We start from the raw sequence: 20,000 nt of genomic DNA, 5'->3' as shown, positions 1-20,000 counted from the left end.
ATCACATTAGGCACTGTAGGCACTGTACAATAACAGGAATTCTGGGTAATATTGGCTCTTTGAGACCAGCTTAAATCTACACAGACAAGTATGGAGCACGGTGGCCCGGTGGTTAGCACTGTCCCCTTAGAGCAAGAAGGTCCTGGGTTCGAACCCGGGGGTTGTCCAACCTTGGGGGTCATCCCAGGTCGTCCTCTGTGTGGAATTTGCATGTTCTCCCTGTGTCTCTGTGGGTTTCCTCCAGGTGCTCCAGTTTCCTCCCGTCATCAAAAGACATGCATAGGTTAATACTCCTGCCTGTGCCCCTGAGCAAGGCATGGTGAGAAGAACTGGAGTTGGTCCGCAGGCGCTGCAGCGTCCCACTGCTCTTAGCTACATGGCTAGGATGATTTAAATGCAGAAGATACATTTCCCCAAGGGAATAAAGTATACCTTCTTAAAATGAAAGAGGAAGAGGAAGTGATATGGAGCGAAACACACACACACACACACACACAAACACACACACACACACACACACACACACTGATAGATAGACTTAGACCTACACAAACACAGACTGACATTGTGTAAGACAGACAGCTTGATATATGAGTCATAAAAGACACACATATAGGACAGATAGACAATAGCTATACCAGACAGTAGGGGTGTGCGATATGACAGTATGAGATGGTGAATGATTAAAACATCTCCACGATGTGCCTTTACAGAGAATCTTTTGTGTTGCGTTGCAGTCCACATTCTATCAGTTGCAGTTCTATGACTCATACACATCCAACGTGGTTTTCTCAGCCACATCTTACGTCACACTACCTGCTAGTCCGTTTCACCCCTCCCTTAGAGACACAACAATACACCAATAAGAGCAAACAGTTGGTAGTGCCTTGGATCCCTGAAACACAGCAGATCCCACATGAGAGCATCAGCGACAACCAGGACCAGGCAGACAGAGGAGACGAGGCCAAAATGCCAAAAAAGACAAGTCTAATGAAGGCATTAGAGAAAGGATCGGATCCCCCGGCACAAACAGAGCAATACAGTGCACCCTGTTAAGTGCCAGGAGGGTTGCCGTGACTTGTACATCGGGGAAACTAAACAGACGCCAGCCAAGAGGATGGCACAACACAGAAGAGCTAACACGTCAGGCCAGGACTCCACAGTCTACACCCATCTACAGGCCAGTGGCCACTCTTTCAATGATGAGGATGTGCACATCCTTGATAGGGAGGAACGCTGGTTTGAACGGGGAGTCAAAGAGGCCATCTATGTGAAGCGGGAACGACCATCCCTGAACCGGGGGGGGGGGGGGCCTAAGAGTACATCTGTCACCATCTTACAATGCTGTGATTGCAACTATTCCCAAATCATCTGTGAATAGTACACATGGCCATCCTAACGCTAGTTAATGGTCACGCCCATATTTGCATATGAAACTGATCGTTGGTTTCGGTCGTTATGCCACTGTATTGTTTATAAGGGTGGGGACACCTGCAGTCAGTTGAGACTGAAAAGGTCACCTAGATGGGTGATGAAACGTTTCTCCCAATTAAATGTTGTGTCCAGATGAACTGATTCAACTTGTGGGGTTAGAGAAAGGCCCTCTGCAAGGCAGGACAAGCAAGAGCTGTAAACAGGTAAGTGATGCAGTGACATTTTACCTGGCCAAAAATGGTCGGGGGGGGTTTCCCCCCCCCATTTTTCTCCCTAATTGTATTGGCCAATTACCCCACTCTTCCGAGCCGTCCCGTTCTCTGCTCCACCCCCTCTGCCGATCCGGGGAGGGCTGCAGACTACCACATGCCTCCTCTGATACATGTGGAGTCGCCAGCCGTTTCTTTTCACCTGACAGTAAGGAGTTTCACCAGGGGGGCGTAGCACGTGGGAGGACCACGCTATTCCCCCCAGTTCCCCCTCCCCCCGGGACAGGCGCCCAACCGACCAGAGGAGGCGCTAGTGCAGCGACCAGGACATCCGACTTCCCACCCGCAGACACGGCCAATTGTGTCTGTAGGGACACCCGACCAAACCGGAGGTAACACGGGGATTCGAACCGGCGATCCCCATGTTGGTAGGCAATGGAATAGACCACTATGCCACCCGGATGCCCTCGGGCTATATTTTCTAAATAGGGAAATTAGTTTGGTTGTAGTGTTCAGTAACTTGCACAACGTTTTTAAACCGCCAAGAGAAGAATCGTGATAAGATTGTGGATCCTGATCCTGCCTGAAAAAAAAACCGTGACGTGATCTTTTTGCCGTATTGCTGATGCCTACAGGACAGTCATGCAAACAGACAGACAGACAGACGGAGGATGTCTGAGGACGGGAGGCTGAAGAGCAGCAGGGGCACCAGGAGTCCAACCTCATTTGTATTCTCCACCATCCAGTCCGACTCCAGTTCATTTACATCCCCGCTTCCTCGGTAGCAGCAGCAGGGGGCTATAAGGAGCATCTTTGATACGGGAACATGACTCGGAAAAATATCTGCTCATTTATCTCCGGGCGGATGGCCTGAAAATACAAATTCTCTTGTCCCCCCCACCCGCACCCCACCCCCCTCCTTCTACTTTTTAGGTGGGATTCTTTAAATGGAGACTTAACCTGTCAGACTTCCTATTTCCTCCCTCCTCAAACAAATACACACTCGCACACATGCACACATGTGCACACAAGGACCGACGCTGGCTTTGTGTTGTGTTTGTCTAAGACACACATGTGACTCAGCAGCTACTGATGGTTGATGATTAAGATGGTTGACACCGAGTTCAGGTTGGAGTCCATTATAACACAGATACATAGAACCTGTGAATGTCTGGTAGACCAGACAGATTAAAGCTTCTTTTTCTTTCCATTTCTTTGAGATATTTCTGTGAATTTTGTGTGAGCAGGGTATCAAGTGCCACCCACGGACCCCGACAGGAAGGCACAGACTCGCGAGATATTGTGTTCACTTGTAGGTAAATCAACCTTTATGCCTAATTAAGCTCTACGAGGCTCACCAAGGTCACGAATCCCCCTCTTTTTTTTTCATAATGCATTATTGACTTTACATCATCTGTGCACGCCGGCTGACTGCACTCGCACAAGAACACAATGTCATCTCACTGTCTAATATTGGATAGCCCCGAGGCCAAGCAGGAGGCGTGTGCATATGTGTGTGTGTGTATGTGTGTGTGTGTGTGTGTGTGTGTGTGTGTGTGTATGTATGTGGAGGGGCCGTTTTCAGGTCAGGCAAAAAAAAAAAAAAGCAAGGACATCTTCACATAATAAAATGGCTGCAATGACCAGCGTGCAGAAAACCCCGCTGCCCGGTGAAATATGTACCGCACAACACATTACGGGGACACTGCGTGTCTGCTTATAACGGGGTGGGGGCGAAAAGCACTTGAACGTTGACCATCAAATGTTTTTGGGTTTTTTTGTTTTGTTTTTTGTTTTGCTTTTTTGCCCCCTTTTTCTCCCCAATTGCACATGGCCAATTACCCCACTTTTCCGAGCAATCCCGGTCGCTGCTCCACCCCCTCTACCGATCCGGGGGGGGGGGGGGGGCTACAAAACTACCACGTACCTCCTCCCATACATGTGGAGTCACTAGCCGCTTCATTTTGCCTGACAGTGACGAGTTTCACCAGGGGGACGTAGCGCGTGGGACGATCACGTTATTCCCCCCAGTTCCCCCTCCCCCCTGAACAGGCGCCCCAACCGACCTGAGGAGGCGCTGGTGCAGTGACCAGGACACATACCCACAATCCGGCTTCCCGCCCGCAGACATGGCCAATTGTGTCTGTAGGGGCGCCGGACCGAGCCGGAGGTAACACGGGGATTCGAACCTGTGAGTCCCCGTGTTGATCGGCAATGGAATAGACCACTATGCTACCCGGACGCCCTGCCATCAAATGTTTGAAAAACGGAAAGTCTGTTTTATAATCAACACATGCCCTGTTGTCTCACATGCGGTGCCGGCTCACAGATGAGTGGCTTCGTGAGACCTGGCTGGAAGCCATCCTCTAAAGCAACACAGAGCTGTTTGGCCAATAATAAGCCTTATTTTATGAGTCAGGGCTGAAGACAAATAGAATGGGGCAGCGCCTGCTCTGTGACTTCAGCGACAGCAAGATCTTTGGAAGCCATTACTCAGCCTTATCAGTGACACGTCAGACAGTATCGCGTCACCCGGGGTTTAAGGGCCACAATAAGGACATGGGCAGAGCAGTCGTATTTTCTTGCAACCTCTCAGATTCGATTTGCCTCATGTTTGTTGACCCTGTTCTGTACTGTACGCCATTTCCTCCCCTCCATTACCGATGATGGAAACATCCGAGCTGGAGACACTGGGTAGCCCAGACTTCCTTCTCTGCTCCAATGAAGCATTTTATGCCCCTCAATTCAATAAGGAAACATCATCCCATGGGTCAACAGTGGCAGCCGACCCAAATGAGGGGGGCTTTTTTGGTTGGTTTGCTTCTCCCAGCGTGCACCTCCCTCGAACGGACCACGGCCACGTCTCCTCTTCCTTACACCAGGGCGAGTCTGAAGGCTCATTAGTATGCATTTGTGCCACATTATTCAGCCGGTGCTTCGGCTGACCCCTACCTGGCATTTAAATTCCCCAACCAACCAGGTAGTCATGCCCCGGTGACACAGCTGCTGCTTCAACTGAATTCTTCATGCAGTTCTTGTTCAGACCAGACTGGAGATTTGCTGGAACAGCCTTCCAGGTTAGGCCGACTGTTATGTGACACAATGCTGTTTTACTCAGGGTGATACTCTCTTCTGCTGTCACACCACACACACACACTCTCTCTCTCTCTCTCTCTCTCTCTCTCTCTCTCTCTCTCTCTCTCTCTCTCTCTCTCTCTCTCTCTCTCTCTCTCTCTCTCTCTCTCTCTCTCTCTCTCTCTCTCTCTCTCTCTCTCTCTCTCTCTCTCTCTCTCTCTCTCTCTCTCCAGGCTGTTGCTTCCTACTTCCTACTTCACACACACATCTAATACACCTCTATGTTGTCAAATTCATGCCAGGCAAGGGGAAAAATAAAACTTGTACTTTTTTTGAGGGGGGGGTATTTTGCCCCCCTTTTCTCCCCAACTGTATCCAGCCAATTACCCCACTCTTCCGAGCCGTCCCGGTCGCTGCTTCACCCATTCTACTGATCCAGGGAGGGCTGCAGACCACCACATGTCTCCTCCAATACACGTGGAGGCGCCAGCCGCTTCTTTTCACCTGACAGTTAGGCGTTTCACTAGGGGGATGTAGCGCGTGGGAGGATCACGCTATTCCCCCCAGTTCCCCCTCCTGACCAGAGGAGGCGCTAGTGCCGTGACCAGGACACATATCCACATCTGGCTTCCCACCCACAGACACAGCCAATTGTGTCCTTAGGGACGCCTGACCAAGCTGGAGGTAACACGGGAATTCGAACCGCCGATCCCCGTGTTGGTAGGCAATGGAATAGACTGCTACACCACCCGGATGCCCCCAAACCCATTCTTTTAAATGAATGGTGGATTTCTTTCTATCATTATTCTTATTACAGATGAGCTCCATGCAAAGTTGAGGGATTTCATCTCACTACATTGGCATTCAAAAGCTAGCTGGACAAGCTCAAATTGAATTTTACTTTTATTTCAATTCGTCAAGGATTTATTGGCTGCTATTCAATACAGGTCAGGGGTTTAATGGGGTCTTGTCGGCCTCATGTCTCACACAGACTTATCTCTCTCGGCCGATCTGCTTGTTTTTTGTTTTTTTGTATTTTACGTAAAGATTTTTTTTCCTCCATTTGGATTTACAACATTTTGAGTCCAGTCCGCAGACTTAAACGCCTGGTTTCTCAGTTCTGGTTCCAGGCCTCACACACTGTCACAGCAGGGACGCTTTGAAGTTCTCATTTAAGGGTTTTATCAGAGGTCTCTCATGCTTAGCCGTCTAATTATGCTCGCTGGCTACTTAAGAAATAATTTTGGGAATTGTGGGCAGGAAACAGTGGTGAGGGAATGACAGCACAAGGGGAAGCGTTCACGAGCCTCAGAGCTCCAGCTGAGGCACGTCAACATCATAAAAGATCCCTGACATACTGGGCACTTGATCCAAATTGACTTATTTCCTTTGATATTGATTGGTAATGTATTTCCAGAGAGATGAATCCCCTATGTTGTCTTTAATGACCGTTCGGCCAATCGTTGACTTGAGCATGTTGCCATGGAGAAGAGGGCACGGAGCCCTTGACATTCGAAGGCACTCAGGGGTCAAAATGACTCACGGGGTCAAAGAGTGACCTGGGTGGGTGAGGTCATTCTGAACCACCATAGCACCAAACCGGGGCTCACGCGTGCCGTCTCCGAAGGTTAGTAAATCAACCCTCAGCGGGTCCGGCTGCAGGAACCGGGTAACGAGATTAAACGGCTTGAAAACTGACTGAACGGTACAGTAGCCGGCCCGTGGTTAAACAGCATGAGACAAAGAGAATGAGGAGGAGATTATAAGACCTCTGAACTAATGGGACAGATATGTACCAGTGAAACCTGCTCATTGAGTAGGCACTTAGTGTGTCTTCCTGAGGCTGCCGTCCTCAATCCTTTATATTTATGGGTGCACCTCAACCACTCTTGGTTTACAGGAGCCCCTTCAGGATTTATAGCAGCTTTAAATCAGGACTGAAAGCAAGAGGACAAAGGGGATTTTACTAAGGACTAGCATCCAGCTCTTGAGAGAAAAACTGTGAAATCTGTGCAATGAAAAACCTTTTGGATAGACTTTTAAGATCTCTGGGGGTGAATGTGCCTATTGCATGAGTGATTAGCAGTGTATGTTCTGAAATCATTCTCCATGACATGTTGTACACTGAAATCATCGCTGCCTCTCGCCGAGCTTCAGTGCACATGGCTTTCAACAGCTTCTTCACAATGGAAAGCTACAGTATGATTACACACCTCCTGAACACCTGCACATTGTTGCTGTGCTGTGTGTATATTTCAACCCAGATTGAATAGAAAACATATGGCTATGAGTTGACAGCTTTCACAAATAGCGGTTCACAAAAGAGAGCCTGAAAATATTGAATGCTCACATTATTTTGTTGCTGTCTTGCAGGAAGGTGTTGAGGAAGTGAAATTGCTTATCTTCTTCTTCTTCTTCTTCTTCTTCTTCTTCCTGTCATAGTTGTGTAGTCTGGGCCATCAAGGCTCACCTGTTCCCCATCCCTTGATTGGTGTTTCTGCTCACCTGCGCCCCATTTGCCTGAGTAACCCCGATTGCTCCATTCACCTGACTGCCCCTGGTTGTCCCTGTTTTGCTCACCTGTTCCCCTTTCCCTGATTGGCTTTTCTGTTCCTGCCCTGACCTGCTCACCTGTGCCCAATCTCCCTGATTGGCTCCCCAATGTTATATATAGTCCCCCTGGTTGCCCTGGTGCTTTGTTGGCTCATCATACAAACACACACACATACATATTGACTTTTGGTAGCCAGATGCTTCATCTCGAGTCTCCCTTGCTGCCCGAATCTATGTTCCTTGTTTTGTAAGTTTGCTTGCTTTATTAAACATTGTTCTAGCCCAGTCTGTCTCTGAGTCATGCATTTGGGTCCTCAACTTCTGCCCCCGGCGTGACACTTTCAGCTTTTTCCTGGTTTTTCAGGGGTCACCACAGCAGATTTTACAGTTTCCATCAAGACCCTGTGAGGACACAGCACCAACGTTGGCCATTGTTAACCCAGGCCTTGACCGATCCGGTATGGTCTTGTCAATCCGCATATTGATTTGGCAAAAATGATGTCTGATGCCCTTGCTGACACAACCACTAACCCTATGGACGGGGGCACAGGTAAAGCAGTGGATGCCATCCCAGCATTCATGGACTTGTGCCCATGCCTGCCACCATAGGAAGTGAAATTCTTTATATTCCAAATTCCAAAATAAATAAATAAAATATTATATAGAATATTATATAGAATATCGCCCTGTGATGGACTGTCCAGGGTGTCTCCCCGCCTGCTGCCCAATGACTGCTGGGATAGGCTCCGGCATCCCCGCAACCGAGAGCAGGATAAGCGGTTTGGATAATGGATGGATTATATAGAATATATTATATGATATATAATATACTCCAAATGAATGGACTACGGTAGAATGGTGCATTAGATATTTTACAGTCTTGTACAATTTGTTTTTATCATGCACCATGAACACTGAGCTGTGTTTAATTTTGAATACAAGGAAGTGAAATTGCTTATATTCAAAATTAAACACAGCTCAATGTTCACGGTGCATGATAAAAACAAATCATAAAAGACTGTAAAATATCTAATGCACCATTCTACCATAGTCCATTCATTTGGAGGGGGATGTAGCCGAGACTCAAACACTTTAAGTGCTTCTCTAATTGAAAGGAAAAAGCCCGAGCCTGTGTTAAGTCACATGAAGTGAGTATTGCAGTCCATGTGACCCTAACACCGGAGTCTAATCACCTTAAAATTCCACAACGTTAAAGGGAACAAACAGGAAACGGCTCTAAATTTCCCCTTTGACCCTTACTGAGTTTATTCATCTGTGTGGCCCGTGGTGCAGACCGGCTCCTGTTAGACACACCATCTACAGTCCATAATCAAATGCATTTCACCTCATCTAGCCCTTCCAGACGGCAGTTCATCACAAGTCCTTCCGTGAGCGCTGTCTAATGCCCTTGACCTCTCCTGTACAGGCTCCAGTGACGCCCTGCAATGAACTTTAAGCTTTGAATACATGATCAGTACACATCCCGTTAAAAGACTCGAGGAAGAGCCGTGTCCTTTGTGTGGACACAATGCCGGGGTGAACAGACAGTGCGGCAACATACAAGCAAACAAACACAATACAACGTTTAAACTGCAGACTTATCTGCGGGAGAAATCACTGATTCCTTTTCCACGGAGGCAGCCCACATACCACCAGTCAAGTCTGCGTGGCCAGATTACAGGCAACCAACAAAAATGCAAAACAATAAATGTTCTGTGGATAATTGCTGTTTGGTTATAGACCACTGCACCGGAGATTGATAAGTCATATCTGCTTTCCCTCCGTTGGCATTCAGGGAGCAGACTGTGGCTATCGGAGCGTGTTTTGTAGATTGTTTGGGATAGACTTGTTAGAGACCCACATCATTTGCTTTTGGCAAGAACAAAACGAGACAAAGCACGATGGAGTAAAGAACAAGGCAGATGGGGAGATGTGGGTAGTTGACTAATCCAAGGTTCCTGCAGCCCCATCCTGAGGTGGTCCCACAGGAGTGGCAGCAGTTCCTATTATCTACTGAGATCAGTTGCAGAGAATTCTGGGAGAGGGCAGATGATTCCAGACGGAGTCTGAATCACCCTGTTATTCTAGCCTGAAACCCAATTAAGAACCATGTTGAAGGTTGAGCAACACATAAAGGAACACGATTCTTTTCTTTAGTTTTATGAAGTCCATAAGTCTCACATCTTAATTAAACAACTACCCGCAACTCCCCGAAGGAACGATCTTTGCTTTAGTTAGTAAAAGGGGGCAGGGGGTATACTCAGGTCAGAAACTCTGAAAGAAGTGTGCAGTTAAGCGACAGCATGGCTAAACAGACTTATAAATTGACTCTGTGCATAACTGTATTCCACTGACTTCCAGTTTCTACTGCAGCGGTCAAACCAGTTTCCTGTTTGTTGGCGTGTGCTGTTGACAATGGCATATTTTTCATGATGCCTGCAAGATTTACCATGGATTAATGTCAACGACACACACAGGATTGTCGACAAACGTTCACCTGCACCTGCCAGCAAACGGATGAAAAGTTTCAAGTTGTACATATCAAGTTACGTCCACAATTCCGTCCATCCGTTCATCCTCATACTTGTGGACGTAACTTGATATGAACAACTTGAAACTTTTCACCCATTTGCTGGTAGGTGCAGGTAAAAGTTGGTTGACAATTCTGTGCATGTCGTTGACATTTATCCATGGTAAATCTTGCAGGCATTGCGAAAAATATGCCATTGTCAACAGCACACCCCAACAAACAGGAAACTGGTATGACCGCTGCAGTAGAAACCGGAAGTCAGTGGACTACAGTTATGCACAGAGCCGATTACTGTTCCCTGCTCTGCTTCTAAAACAGACAAATCAATGGCAGTGGAAAGGAGGGATTCTGTCTGCTGTCTGCGGTGCCAAATCTGCTGTGATGGGGCAAGAGCTCACGATGGCTTACGGACAGCGACGGCAAACTGCAAACTAATGATGCAGCCCAAGGTTATCTCTGCATAAATAACTGTTAAGAGGAACGCTGATGCAGCAGCCCAAACCCACAGACACCTGACATGGGCCACAAGAACCACAGAGAAAAGCGGAAAACAAAAAAACAACAGAAAAAAAAACCCAAAACAACCTTAGGCAAGGGCAGTAAACTAATAACCATGTATTTCTGCTAATCTGGGGTTAATTTCATATTCTTTGAAAGCCTCAGTAGCCAGGTGCAGGGAGGTGTGTGTGTATGTGAGGTGTGAGGGATGGGGGATGGGGGGGGGGTGAGATGTCGGAGCCCTGCCATGCTCTTGCATGACAAACACTAACCTGGAGCCAGCTGTGACAAAGCCCTAATCCAGCAAATCCCTCCTTCCTCTGCTGAAAATCCTAATGAGGATTTGAAGTGCTCGGCAGGGAAGAGACCCGGGGGCCATGGTTACACCTTGCCATGCTTGCTCTTCCAGTCATTGTCCCAACTTCCAACCCCCCACCTCTCCCACCCCTTATCTCCTTATCGGCAGGGCTGGCCGGCGATGAAAGAGCCGTGACAGCACGGCGGGCCTCTGTACACAGGCCCCACGCCGGGCCGGCTCCATGGGAAGCCAGATTCAACAGTCTGCCGCGAATTAAAACCACGGTGACATCAAGCAGGACTTGGAAAGGTGAAACCGACAAAGAGTGTTTACATAAGAGGCGGAAGACAAAGAGAAAATCCAGCCCTTTGGTCCTAATCAAGAAATAAACGGCAGTCCCGGGAACGTCGGTTCTCAATAACAACTTGCTTTAACAATTACCTAAGAAATGATTTGTTTCTATTAACGGTTTTGCTATGGGCCAGGCTTTGCTGAGGCTTAAACACTAAATTAGGAGGCTGGACAGCAGGCTGGTACAGGGGCAGCCAGGTTTCTTCCATGTGAAATAAAGTTGTGGTATAAAGAGTTACTCCAAAACAAATGGCCTTTGGCCATTGGACCAAATGCTTATGAGAGACAGAACGTATGCTGTGTGCTTTAAAAGATATTGTTCATATGCTATGCTTCTACTATAAAGGTCAAGAAAAAGAAAGCAGTTTAAGCCTGTAAATAATGGCTTTCAAGGAAAAGGTACTACCTGTTTCCTACGGCTGTGTGCCCTTTATAGCTGAGCTTGTTGGGTTTAACATCCAAATATTGTAGTGGACATCTCATCATTCTGGTAAACCGCATCCCAACACAGATATGACTGACTTTGAAACCAATATCGGCATCGGTCATCAACGACCAGAGCTCATCCACCGAACGGGGTTGGGGAAACTGCTAGGTTTGAAGTTCTGCATGGAGAAGATGGCCCATCTTTTACAAGGTGACAAGAATCAGTTTGCAGTGGGAAGCTACAGGAAATAGGCAGCGGAAAAAAAGGCGCTAAGAGGTTTCGGATCCTGTTCCGGCAGCTATGGACTCAAATTAAGCCCAGGGCTTTTATTTCCTGTAATTAGGTTCCAGAAGGCCTTGATTGTCTATTTCACTCCATTTACCTCACAGGCAAGACTTTAAGACTCTTTTCCTTATAAATGCCGCAAAAAAGAGAACTTTTGAAGGTGCCCTTCCCCGTTGCCCTTGAGGAATTTCAAGTACTTCAAACATTTCAAGCTTTGAGAGAAACAATGGTCTGGTTCCAGGGTATGTTGAGGGAACAGAAATGCTCTGTGTCAGACTTGTTCACACTAGTTCTGCAACCGAAAGGCTCGGGACTGGCTTTCATATCATGGCATGCTCTTTGTATAACCTCCACTTCACTGAACCAGTGTTTCTCAACTTTCCGAAGAAGCATAGCCCATGTGTTCTCATGCAAATACTATGTCATTCATACTATGCTGTTGTTTTGTTTATTTCATCCAAAGTTTACATGGTTCCTTACTGAGTAAGTAGTGGAGCAAACAAAAAAAATTAAATTAAAAAATTAAAAGCTCGTGCAGACAAAATAATATTTTTTTTAAAAATCAGTCAATATTTCCATCCATCCATTATCTGAACTGTTTATCCTGCTCTCAGGGTCACGGGGATGCTGGAGTATATTCCAGCAGTCATCACCCCCCCCCCTAAAATCTCAGAAGTTGACGTTCTGGAAAAAACAGTTACTGAAACTCATGGTCAGTGTGAACAGTCAGTGATGTTAAATTAGTTGGTTTGAATGGGAAATGCAGTAATTCTGGGAATCTGGGTGGCATGGCAGTCTATTCCATTGCCTACCAACACGGGGCTCGCCGGTTTGAATCCCCGTGTTACCTATGGCTTGGTTGGGTGTCCCTACAGACACAATTGGCCGTGTCTGCGGGTGAGAAGCCGGATGTGGGTATGTGTCCTGGTCGCTGCACTGGCGCCTCCGCTGGTTGGTCGGGGCACCTGTTCGGAGGAGGGTAGACACCGAGGGAATCATGTGATCCTCTCATGCGCTACGTCCCCCTGGTGAAACACTTCACTGTAGATGAAAAGAAGCGGCTGGCGACTCCACATGTATTGGAGGAGACGTGGTAGTCTGCAGCTCTCCCCGGATCGGCAGAGGGGGTGGAGCAGCAACTGGGATGGCTCGGAAGAGTGGGGTAATTGGCCGGATACAATTGGGGAGAAAAAGTGGGGGGAAAAAAATCCACAAAAAAAAAGAAGAAGGAAATGCAGTAATTCTACACACACTTCCTTCCCTTTTAAAACAAACAAGACTTTACCACCGGGACACAGCCCCACATACTGCAAACTTTACCATCCTTGGTTCTTCACACACTTCTTGTGCTGCTCTCTAATTCCTCGTCTCTCCTTGGTGCTTAGATTCCTCAGGAAAGCCTTTGAAGAAGTCAGCTCGGCTCATCTCGGTGTGAACTGCTGTTGGGTTGCTGCACCGACAAATCCCCGCATCCTCAACAGACGTGGCTAAATTGTTTTGAAGGCACTTGAGCCAATTTAATCACGTCATATAACCGATTTTTTTTAATTATTATTATTTGTAAAAATATTACCTCCCTCGGTTTCTTTTTTTTTTTTACAATGGGTTACTATGGTGACAATCCCACAGGGCTGCTCTAGGACAATGGGGGAAAGAAAAACCTGTATCTTCAAAGGCGATCACTCCAAATGCCAGCGGGGCAGACTACTGTTGACGCTGCACTATATCAAAGCACGTCGAAGCAGACTGATCAAAACAGGTGATATAGAACAGCCTTTCCTCAACCCCCTTCTCGGCTTTGTTACTCTCTAACAACCTACTGACTGCATCTACTTTAATACATGGCCTAGTGCCACATAATACAGACACATGATGGGAACAATTATTTTCCTGCCTTTTAAACAACAATTATTGGCGCATGTTTGCCGGTTCACATGCATAATGAATTAAGTTCAAAACGGAGAGATGCTAATTGAATTCCCAGCCACTGCGAGACAAAATAGTGATTAATGAAGAATGACCCAGTGTGTCATTTTGATGTACTTTATTACTTCTCCTCCGAGGGGGGGAGATGTTCTGTCTTTTGGGCAGCTAGCTGGTACAGCACACCCCAGAGGATTATGTGTCTTGCTCAAGGACACTTCAATGGGTGTGGTGTTACGGGAATTGAACCTGGTCCCTTTAGTTGGGGGGGGGGGGGGGGGGGACAATCGCACTTAGCATTAGGCCACCTTGTCAACCAAATATCTACTGGGCTTATCCATACTAAAGAGATGCATCTTTGACCAGTCAGATTCCTCAGCAAAAAAAAAAACCCTGAAATATGTTTTGTGCATGTGTCAAGGAACAGCAAATGTGTTGATTAGAAAACAGATGTCCATAAGACAGACAGAAAATTGCTAACGATTATATAAAAATATATTTTAAATATGGCTGCAGCATTGCTTTTCCCGTAATGGCCGTGACCAAAAAGCAGAACATCATGTGGTTTATTCCCCATCGCTGGTTCAAGAGGCTACGGGCGATTTAATTCCTTTGAAACGTGTAACATTACCCAACATATGGCTTAATTAAAATAATAAGGCAAATCAATAGAAGAAACATAACGTCGCTGACTCACTTCCCCGAGCTGTGCATCATTAAGTCAATACAGGTCATTTTACAGCATCGGGATGTGGAGAAAATCAGAAAAAAGGGCAGATGAGAGGTCCTGAATGAGAGTGTGCATGCTCAGTGAATACAGATGAAGAGACGTGCGTATGAGTGGAAGCAAGTCCTTCCATGGAGTCGAATGCAGACGCTGAGACGGATTCTGAAAAGGAAGGTAAGCCCTCCCACACCTTTTTTTGGGGCGGGGGGGGGGTCTTCCTTTTTCTCCCTAATCATATCCGGCCAGTCAACCCACTTTCTGAGACATCCCAGTCACAGCTCCACTCCTTCTGCCGATCCGGGGAGGACTGCAGACTACCACATGCCTCCTCCGATACATGTGGAGTCACCAGCCGCTTCTTTTCACCTGACAGTGAGGAGTTTCGCCAGGGGGATGTAGCACGTGGGAGGATCACGCTATTCCCCCCAGTCCCCTTTCCCCCTGAAAAGGTGTCCCGACTGACCAGAGGCGCTAGTGCAGCTACCAGAACACACATCCAAATCCAGCTTCCCACCCGCAGACACAGCCAATTGTGTCTGTAGGGGCGCCAGATCAAGCCGGAGGTAACACGGGGATTCGAACCTGCAATCCCCGTGTTGGTAGGCAATGGAATAGACTGCTGTGCTACCCGGACGCCCCCACCTTGGTGATTCAAAAGCCCAAAGGATACGCACTGGACAACTATCAGCACAACCTACATATGAAAGCCAGAGTATGGAGTGCATCAAAAAGTGACACACATGTGTCTGGTAGTGATGGTAACTGTGATGTCAGGAGTGTGTCAGTGTCCTTAAATCATGAGGCAACCCAAGCAACTGAGGAAACACACTACCCAACCCAAATTAGTTTCAGTTGATAGCCTATCAGAATCAGCAACGCTGAATAGGGAGGATCAGTGGAAAGTAATCCCACCAAACAGAGACGGTGCCTCAGACACACGGCTCTGAAACACGTCCATCATCACACACACCCAAGTGATGAACCGCTCTCCCTAATCAGGAATCGGGCACATTCATTTGTCGTTTCATTTCGTGCACTCGCGTACATGAAATGAAACGAAGTATCGCTTCCCCCAACCCACAGCAGTGCAACACAAAGACACAAACACAAATCCAAACAAGAACATATATATCCAAACTGCAAAAAAAACTACAAAAACACATATATATCCAACACATCTAAAAAAAAAATGTTCACTGTCAAAGAGAGCGAACGCCAGGATGACTGTCAGAACTGCTGGTCTGCATGAGCTAGCAGTTAGTTCAGCCTGCCCCACTTCTACATCCTGTCCGACTGCCCTCGGTGTTTCCTCCTAGGGTGCAGCTCCAGGCAGGGCCGTGGTCCCCAGGCCCACCAGACGCAGCAGACCAGGCTCCCCCGGCTGATCCAACGCCAACTCTCCCAGCCAACACCTTCGACACACCTCCCCGCACTCCACACGATGACACCAAAAACACAGCCAACGCTAGGCGAGGCCGCTGCCAGACCGGCCTCAGTGTTATCGGAACTGCCGGTCTTGCATGGGCTAGCAGTTAGCTTAGCCTGCCCCACTTCCGCGTCTTAACATTAAACAAAATGTTTGAGTGAATGCAGTTTATGTGATATAGTTTGGCAGCATAAGGCTCATGATTACAAAGCAGTTCCAAGGGGTTTGGTTTGGTTTTGGGGTCTGTGGGCCTACATGGCTGCCATGAGGTGGAAAAACCTACCGAGAAAATCTCAGATGAGTCCAGCTCTGATGCCACCGCGGACAACCAACGCAAATCACAATTTACCAACTAACGAAACCACTCAGGATTATCCCCAAACCCCCCCCACACACACACCTGTGCCCACTTTCCTCAGTCCATGACCCCCACAAGTATTACTAGCATTAACATTGGTAGTCCAGGATTAAGGCTCAGGTTCCCCATTCACGCCCCACACAGATACCGAGTGGAGAACAAGTATGTTGCTAAGCCGGCTGTGACAGCTGCTCCCGTTATCGTGATGCTTATTCAAGGTTTCTAAAAACTGGCTTGACAACAGTTTGGCATTATTTAGTTTCATAGAAGGAAAAGATCTTCTGAATGTACTCACCCTCTGTGGAGTGAACTTGGGCCAGCGTGACGATGAACCAGCAGAACGTGGGGAGCCTCCACAGGGAGCAGGTCATGGTGCCGGGTTTGGGCGGTCTTTTGTCAGGTTCAGTTTTGTGACAAAACGTGCTTCAAAAAAGTCCAAGCCAGCAGGTGTCAGAGATGCTCATTGTTGATCCTCTCACCTGCGGGAGGGAAGCAAAGGGAAACCGTCACTTCATTTTCTAAAAACAAAAAAAACAAAACCACATATCCAACATGTCCCACTTCCATCTTTTGGCCCCACAGACATTCCCAGAGGAACTGACTCAGATCCTTGTCACGAAAAAACCCTCGACGCCGCTTACACATTCCTGTCTCCGTGGCTTGAAACATGTGGCAACTAAAATAACCCCAAATGTAAAACGCTGCAAATCCAGACAAGCCAGCAAAATAAACCCAGAAGGTCAATAATCCTGAGGAGGGGAAATCCCTTAATGGAGGCTAAGTGCTGACCGGTCCACAAAAGGGGGCACAGATAAACCCGCCCTCACCCGCTCAACTTATCTCCTTCGCTAAACAAATAAACAAACATCAAACCCGACAATCACACCACTGAGCAAATGGTCACCGCTCTCTGATGTCACTGCCACAAACTGGCTTATCTCCCCCCTTCACCTCTCCACCTCTCCACTTTCCCCCTCCTCTCTCACCACCGCCAAACCCATACCTGTCCTTCTAGAACAATCTCTCTGTTTGTTTGTTTTCACTCTTTTCCTCCACAAAAAGCAAGACGGCCTCCTCCCTGTCATGGGTGCAGCGCGGGGTGAAACCCGAGCCCAGGCCTGCGTCTCACACCCACCCCGGCTCCTCCCGTCTGGTGCTCCGGCTCCTCTCGGCCCAGCCCCCTGTCAGCACATCTAGTATGGGATGCAGCACCTCTCAGCCGACCAGACACACAGGACCTCATTACAAACGCTCTTCTTTTCTTTTCGGCCTTTCTAACCAATTCAAAAACAACATTCTGAGGTGGGGTTTTTTTTTGCCCCCTCGGTCTGCAGGTGGCACGACCCTCGCAGACGGCTGTTGTTTGGTTTGGATTCAAGGGTCGGAATGCTGTCCGTCATGCGAGCAGTTGACAAGCAAACACAATAGCAGAGACGGTGAGGAATTCTGTGATGTACACTCAGACAGCTCACGTAAATCAGCTCCTCTCGTCTCCATCACGCTGTGAAAACAAAATAAAATCAAATAAAAACAAAATAAACCCTTGGTGTGACGAGAGTTTGATCCGGCCTGTCTGGATTCAGACACAGTAATAATTCCACACGGTGAAAACATGCAGTGTTTAGCCGGCAAAGTTATAATTAAGCCTCCCATTATCAACTCATCTGGAATGACATTACGCCTCACCGGAGACCTCTAATTTTGAAACCGTTTAGAGGAGGTTAACGGGAGCAAGCGAACATGGAGCCGGAGTGTATCTCGTTTCGATGGAGTAATGCGCGGCAAAGGGATTTGACAGGTGAAACTCGACCATAAAGCCGTGGTATATTGGATTCCAATAGGACTCTTACCCTTGCTCTCCAGCTTAATGATCACGACACGTTGCAGCAATCAGATTTATTGGGGAAACTGCGATGTGTAATTAGCTCATTCTTAAGGTCCACATGAACAAGGCCTCAGTCTGACGTTTGCCACAGTAATGCTCTACTTGCTGTTCTCGGGCCCCAGTGGCCTAGGATAGTTATGACGGGCCTCAATGCATGCTAGTTACTAGTTATGAAGCACACACACACACACACACACACACACACACACACCATTAGCCATACATACACACACACACACACACACACACACACACGTGTATATATATATATATATATATATATATATATATATATATCCATCCATCCATCCATTATGCGAACCGCTTATCCTGCTCTCAGGGTTGAGGGGGATGCTGGAGCCTATCCCAGCAGTCATTGAGCGGCAGGAGGGAGACACCCTGGACAGGCGGCCTGTCTATCACAGGGCCAACACAAACACACACAAACACACACATTCACACCTAGGGACAATTTAGTATGGCCGATTCACCTGACCTACATGTCTTTGGACTGTGGGAGGAAACCAGAGCACCCGGAGGAAACCCATGCAGACACGGGGAGAACATGCAAACTCCACACAGAGGACGACCCCCAAGACTGGACTACCCCGGGGCTCGAACCCAGGACCTTCTTGCTGTGAGGCGACCACGCTAACCACTGCGTATATATACCAACCACATATATAGATAACTTTGTTAAAAGAAACCCTCAACGGTCAACGGCAGGGCAAGTGCTCAACAAATAAGGAGCAAAATAATCCCTTTCCTCGAGTAGTTTTATTGACAGCTGATGATTGCTTATGGCATGAAACAGGCTTGTACTGTCTCCTACAGAATTTAGTTGAATCACTGGATTTTATATATTTATTTATATATATATTTGGCGAGAGAGAGAGAGAAAGAGAGAGAGATTACCAACACTGTGCTGGATTTTACAGTGTAATGAGTTACTCGGGTTATTGTACTGGGAAAGTAGAGCAGTCAAAGAGAAAGCCATCAGCACCATGGACAGCTCTCTGACATGAGGTAACATAAACAGACTGTCAATCAAACCCACAAGTCAGCTGATCCACCAGCTACAGCTGGAGTGTGTACATAGCTATATCTGTTATTGGGAAGGTATGTAGGTAAAAACACATCAGCAGGAACGTTGCTAGAGAACTAGCCTATAAACTACTGTAAATATGTATACTAGATGTACACTAGATGTATACTAGATGTATACTAGGTGACTGGAGCTAGCGCTGCGTGTATTTCTGACACGGGCAAACTGGTTCTGCAGTCGGTTTAACAAGCTGCTGGTTGCTGCTTCACAGAACGGAGGCTTGTCCATCAGCTGACGTCCCTGATTGACGTGTCGGGACAAATCCTTGTTGTTGGCAATGTAAACTTTCAAAGAAGTAGCAATGAAGACATGCACCGATGTGTCATTACTGCTATTCAACATCTACTGCACACCTGTCGTGTACTGCTGTCAATCATCGTTACAGTAATGTACAATAACATGTATTGTACATTACTGTACAACACACATTATCCAGCAATCACCACTGCATATGACAAAAATACCCAAGAAAATACGAAATTACTCGTTTAACTGAATAATTTGTTATAGTTTTATAGCTTGTGTAGAATGAGCATTTAAGTTTGCTATAGATTGCTACAGACTATTTCACAAAAACAAACAAATAAATAAATAGAGTCCTGGCTGTGGTGGGTTTGCCTTTTGGAGGGAGGGCATACGGAGTAAACGGTGGCGTTATTTAGCACAACTTGAGTTCTTCTTTCAACACAGGCGTGTTTCCGAGATGGCAATCTGAATCACTTGCGAGGGACTGTTCTCCGCCCAACACATTGCTGGAGGGCCCACTTCCACCCCTGCTCCCCCCCCACACACACACACCACCCCCACTCCCACACCACCCCCACGGGCCCTGGCGCAACCGCCCTGCCTGCACCGTCTGCATGTATGCTGTGGTTGGGCTCGTGGATTCCCTTCTGAGCACACAAAGCCAAGCTGC

The 20,000-nt window shown here is 47.4% G+C and overlaps 1 protein-coding gene across 1 annotated transcript in view; it reads right to left on the bottom strand.

The window, feature by feature from the left end:
- adgrl2a (adhesion G protein-coupled receptor L2a) overlaps positions 1-20,000 on the bottom strand; it is a 135,069-nt gene that overhangs the window by 89,244 nt on the left and 25,825 nt on the right. The window contains 1 exon segment of the mRNA XM_056276891.1: positions 16,390-16,573. Within this exon segment, the coding sequence (XP_056132866.1) occupies positions 16,390-16,465 (76 nt within the window). The 5' untranslated portion in view covers positions 16,466-16,573.

Source organism: Lampris incognitus, chromosome 3 (genome assembly GCF_029633865.1).
Source record: "Lampris incognitus isolate fLamInc1 chromosome 3, fLamInc1.hap2, whole genome shotgun sequence".
Lineage (NCBI taxonomy): Eukaryota > Metazoa > Chordata > Actinopteri > Lampriformes > Lampridae > Lampris > Lampris incognitus.
Note: the sequence above shows the minus strand (reverse complement) of the source record. Positions and strands in the feature narration are given on the sequence as shown.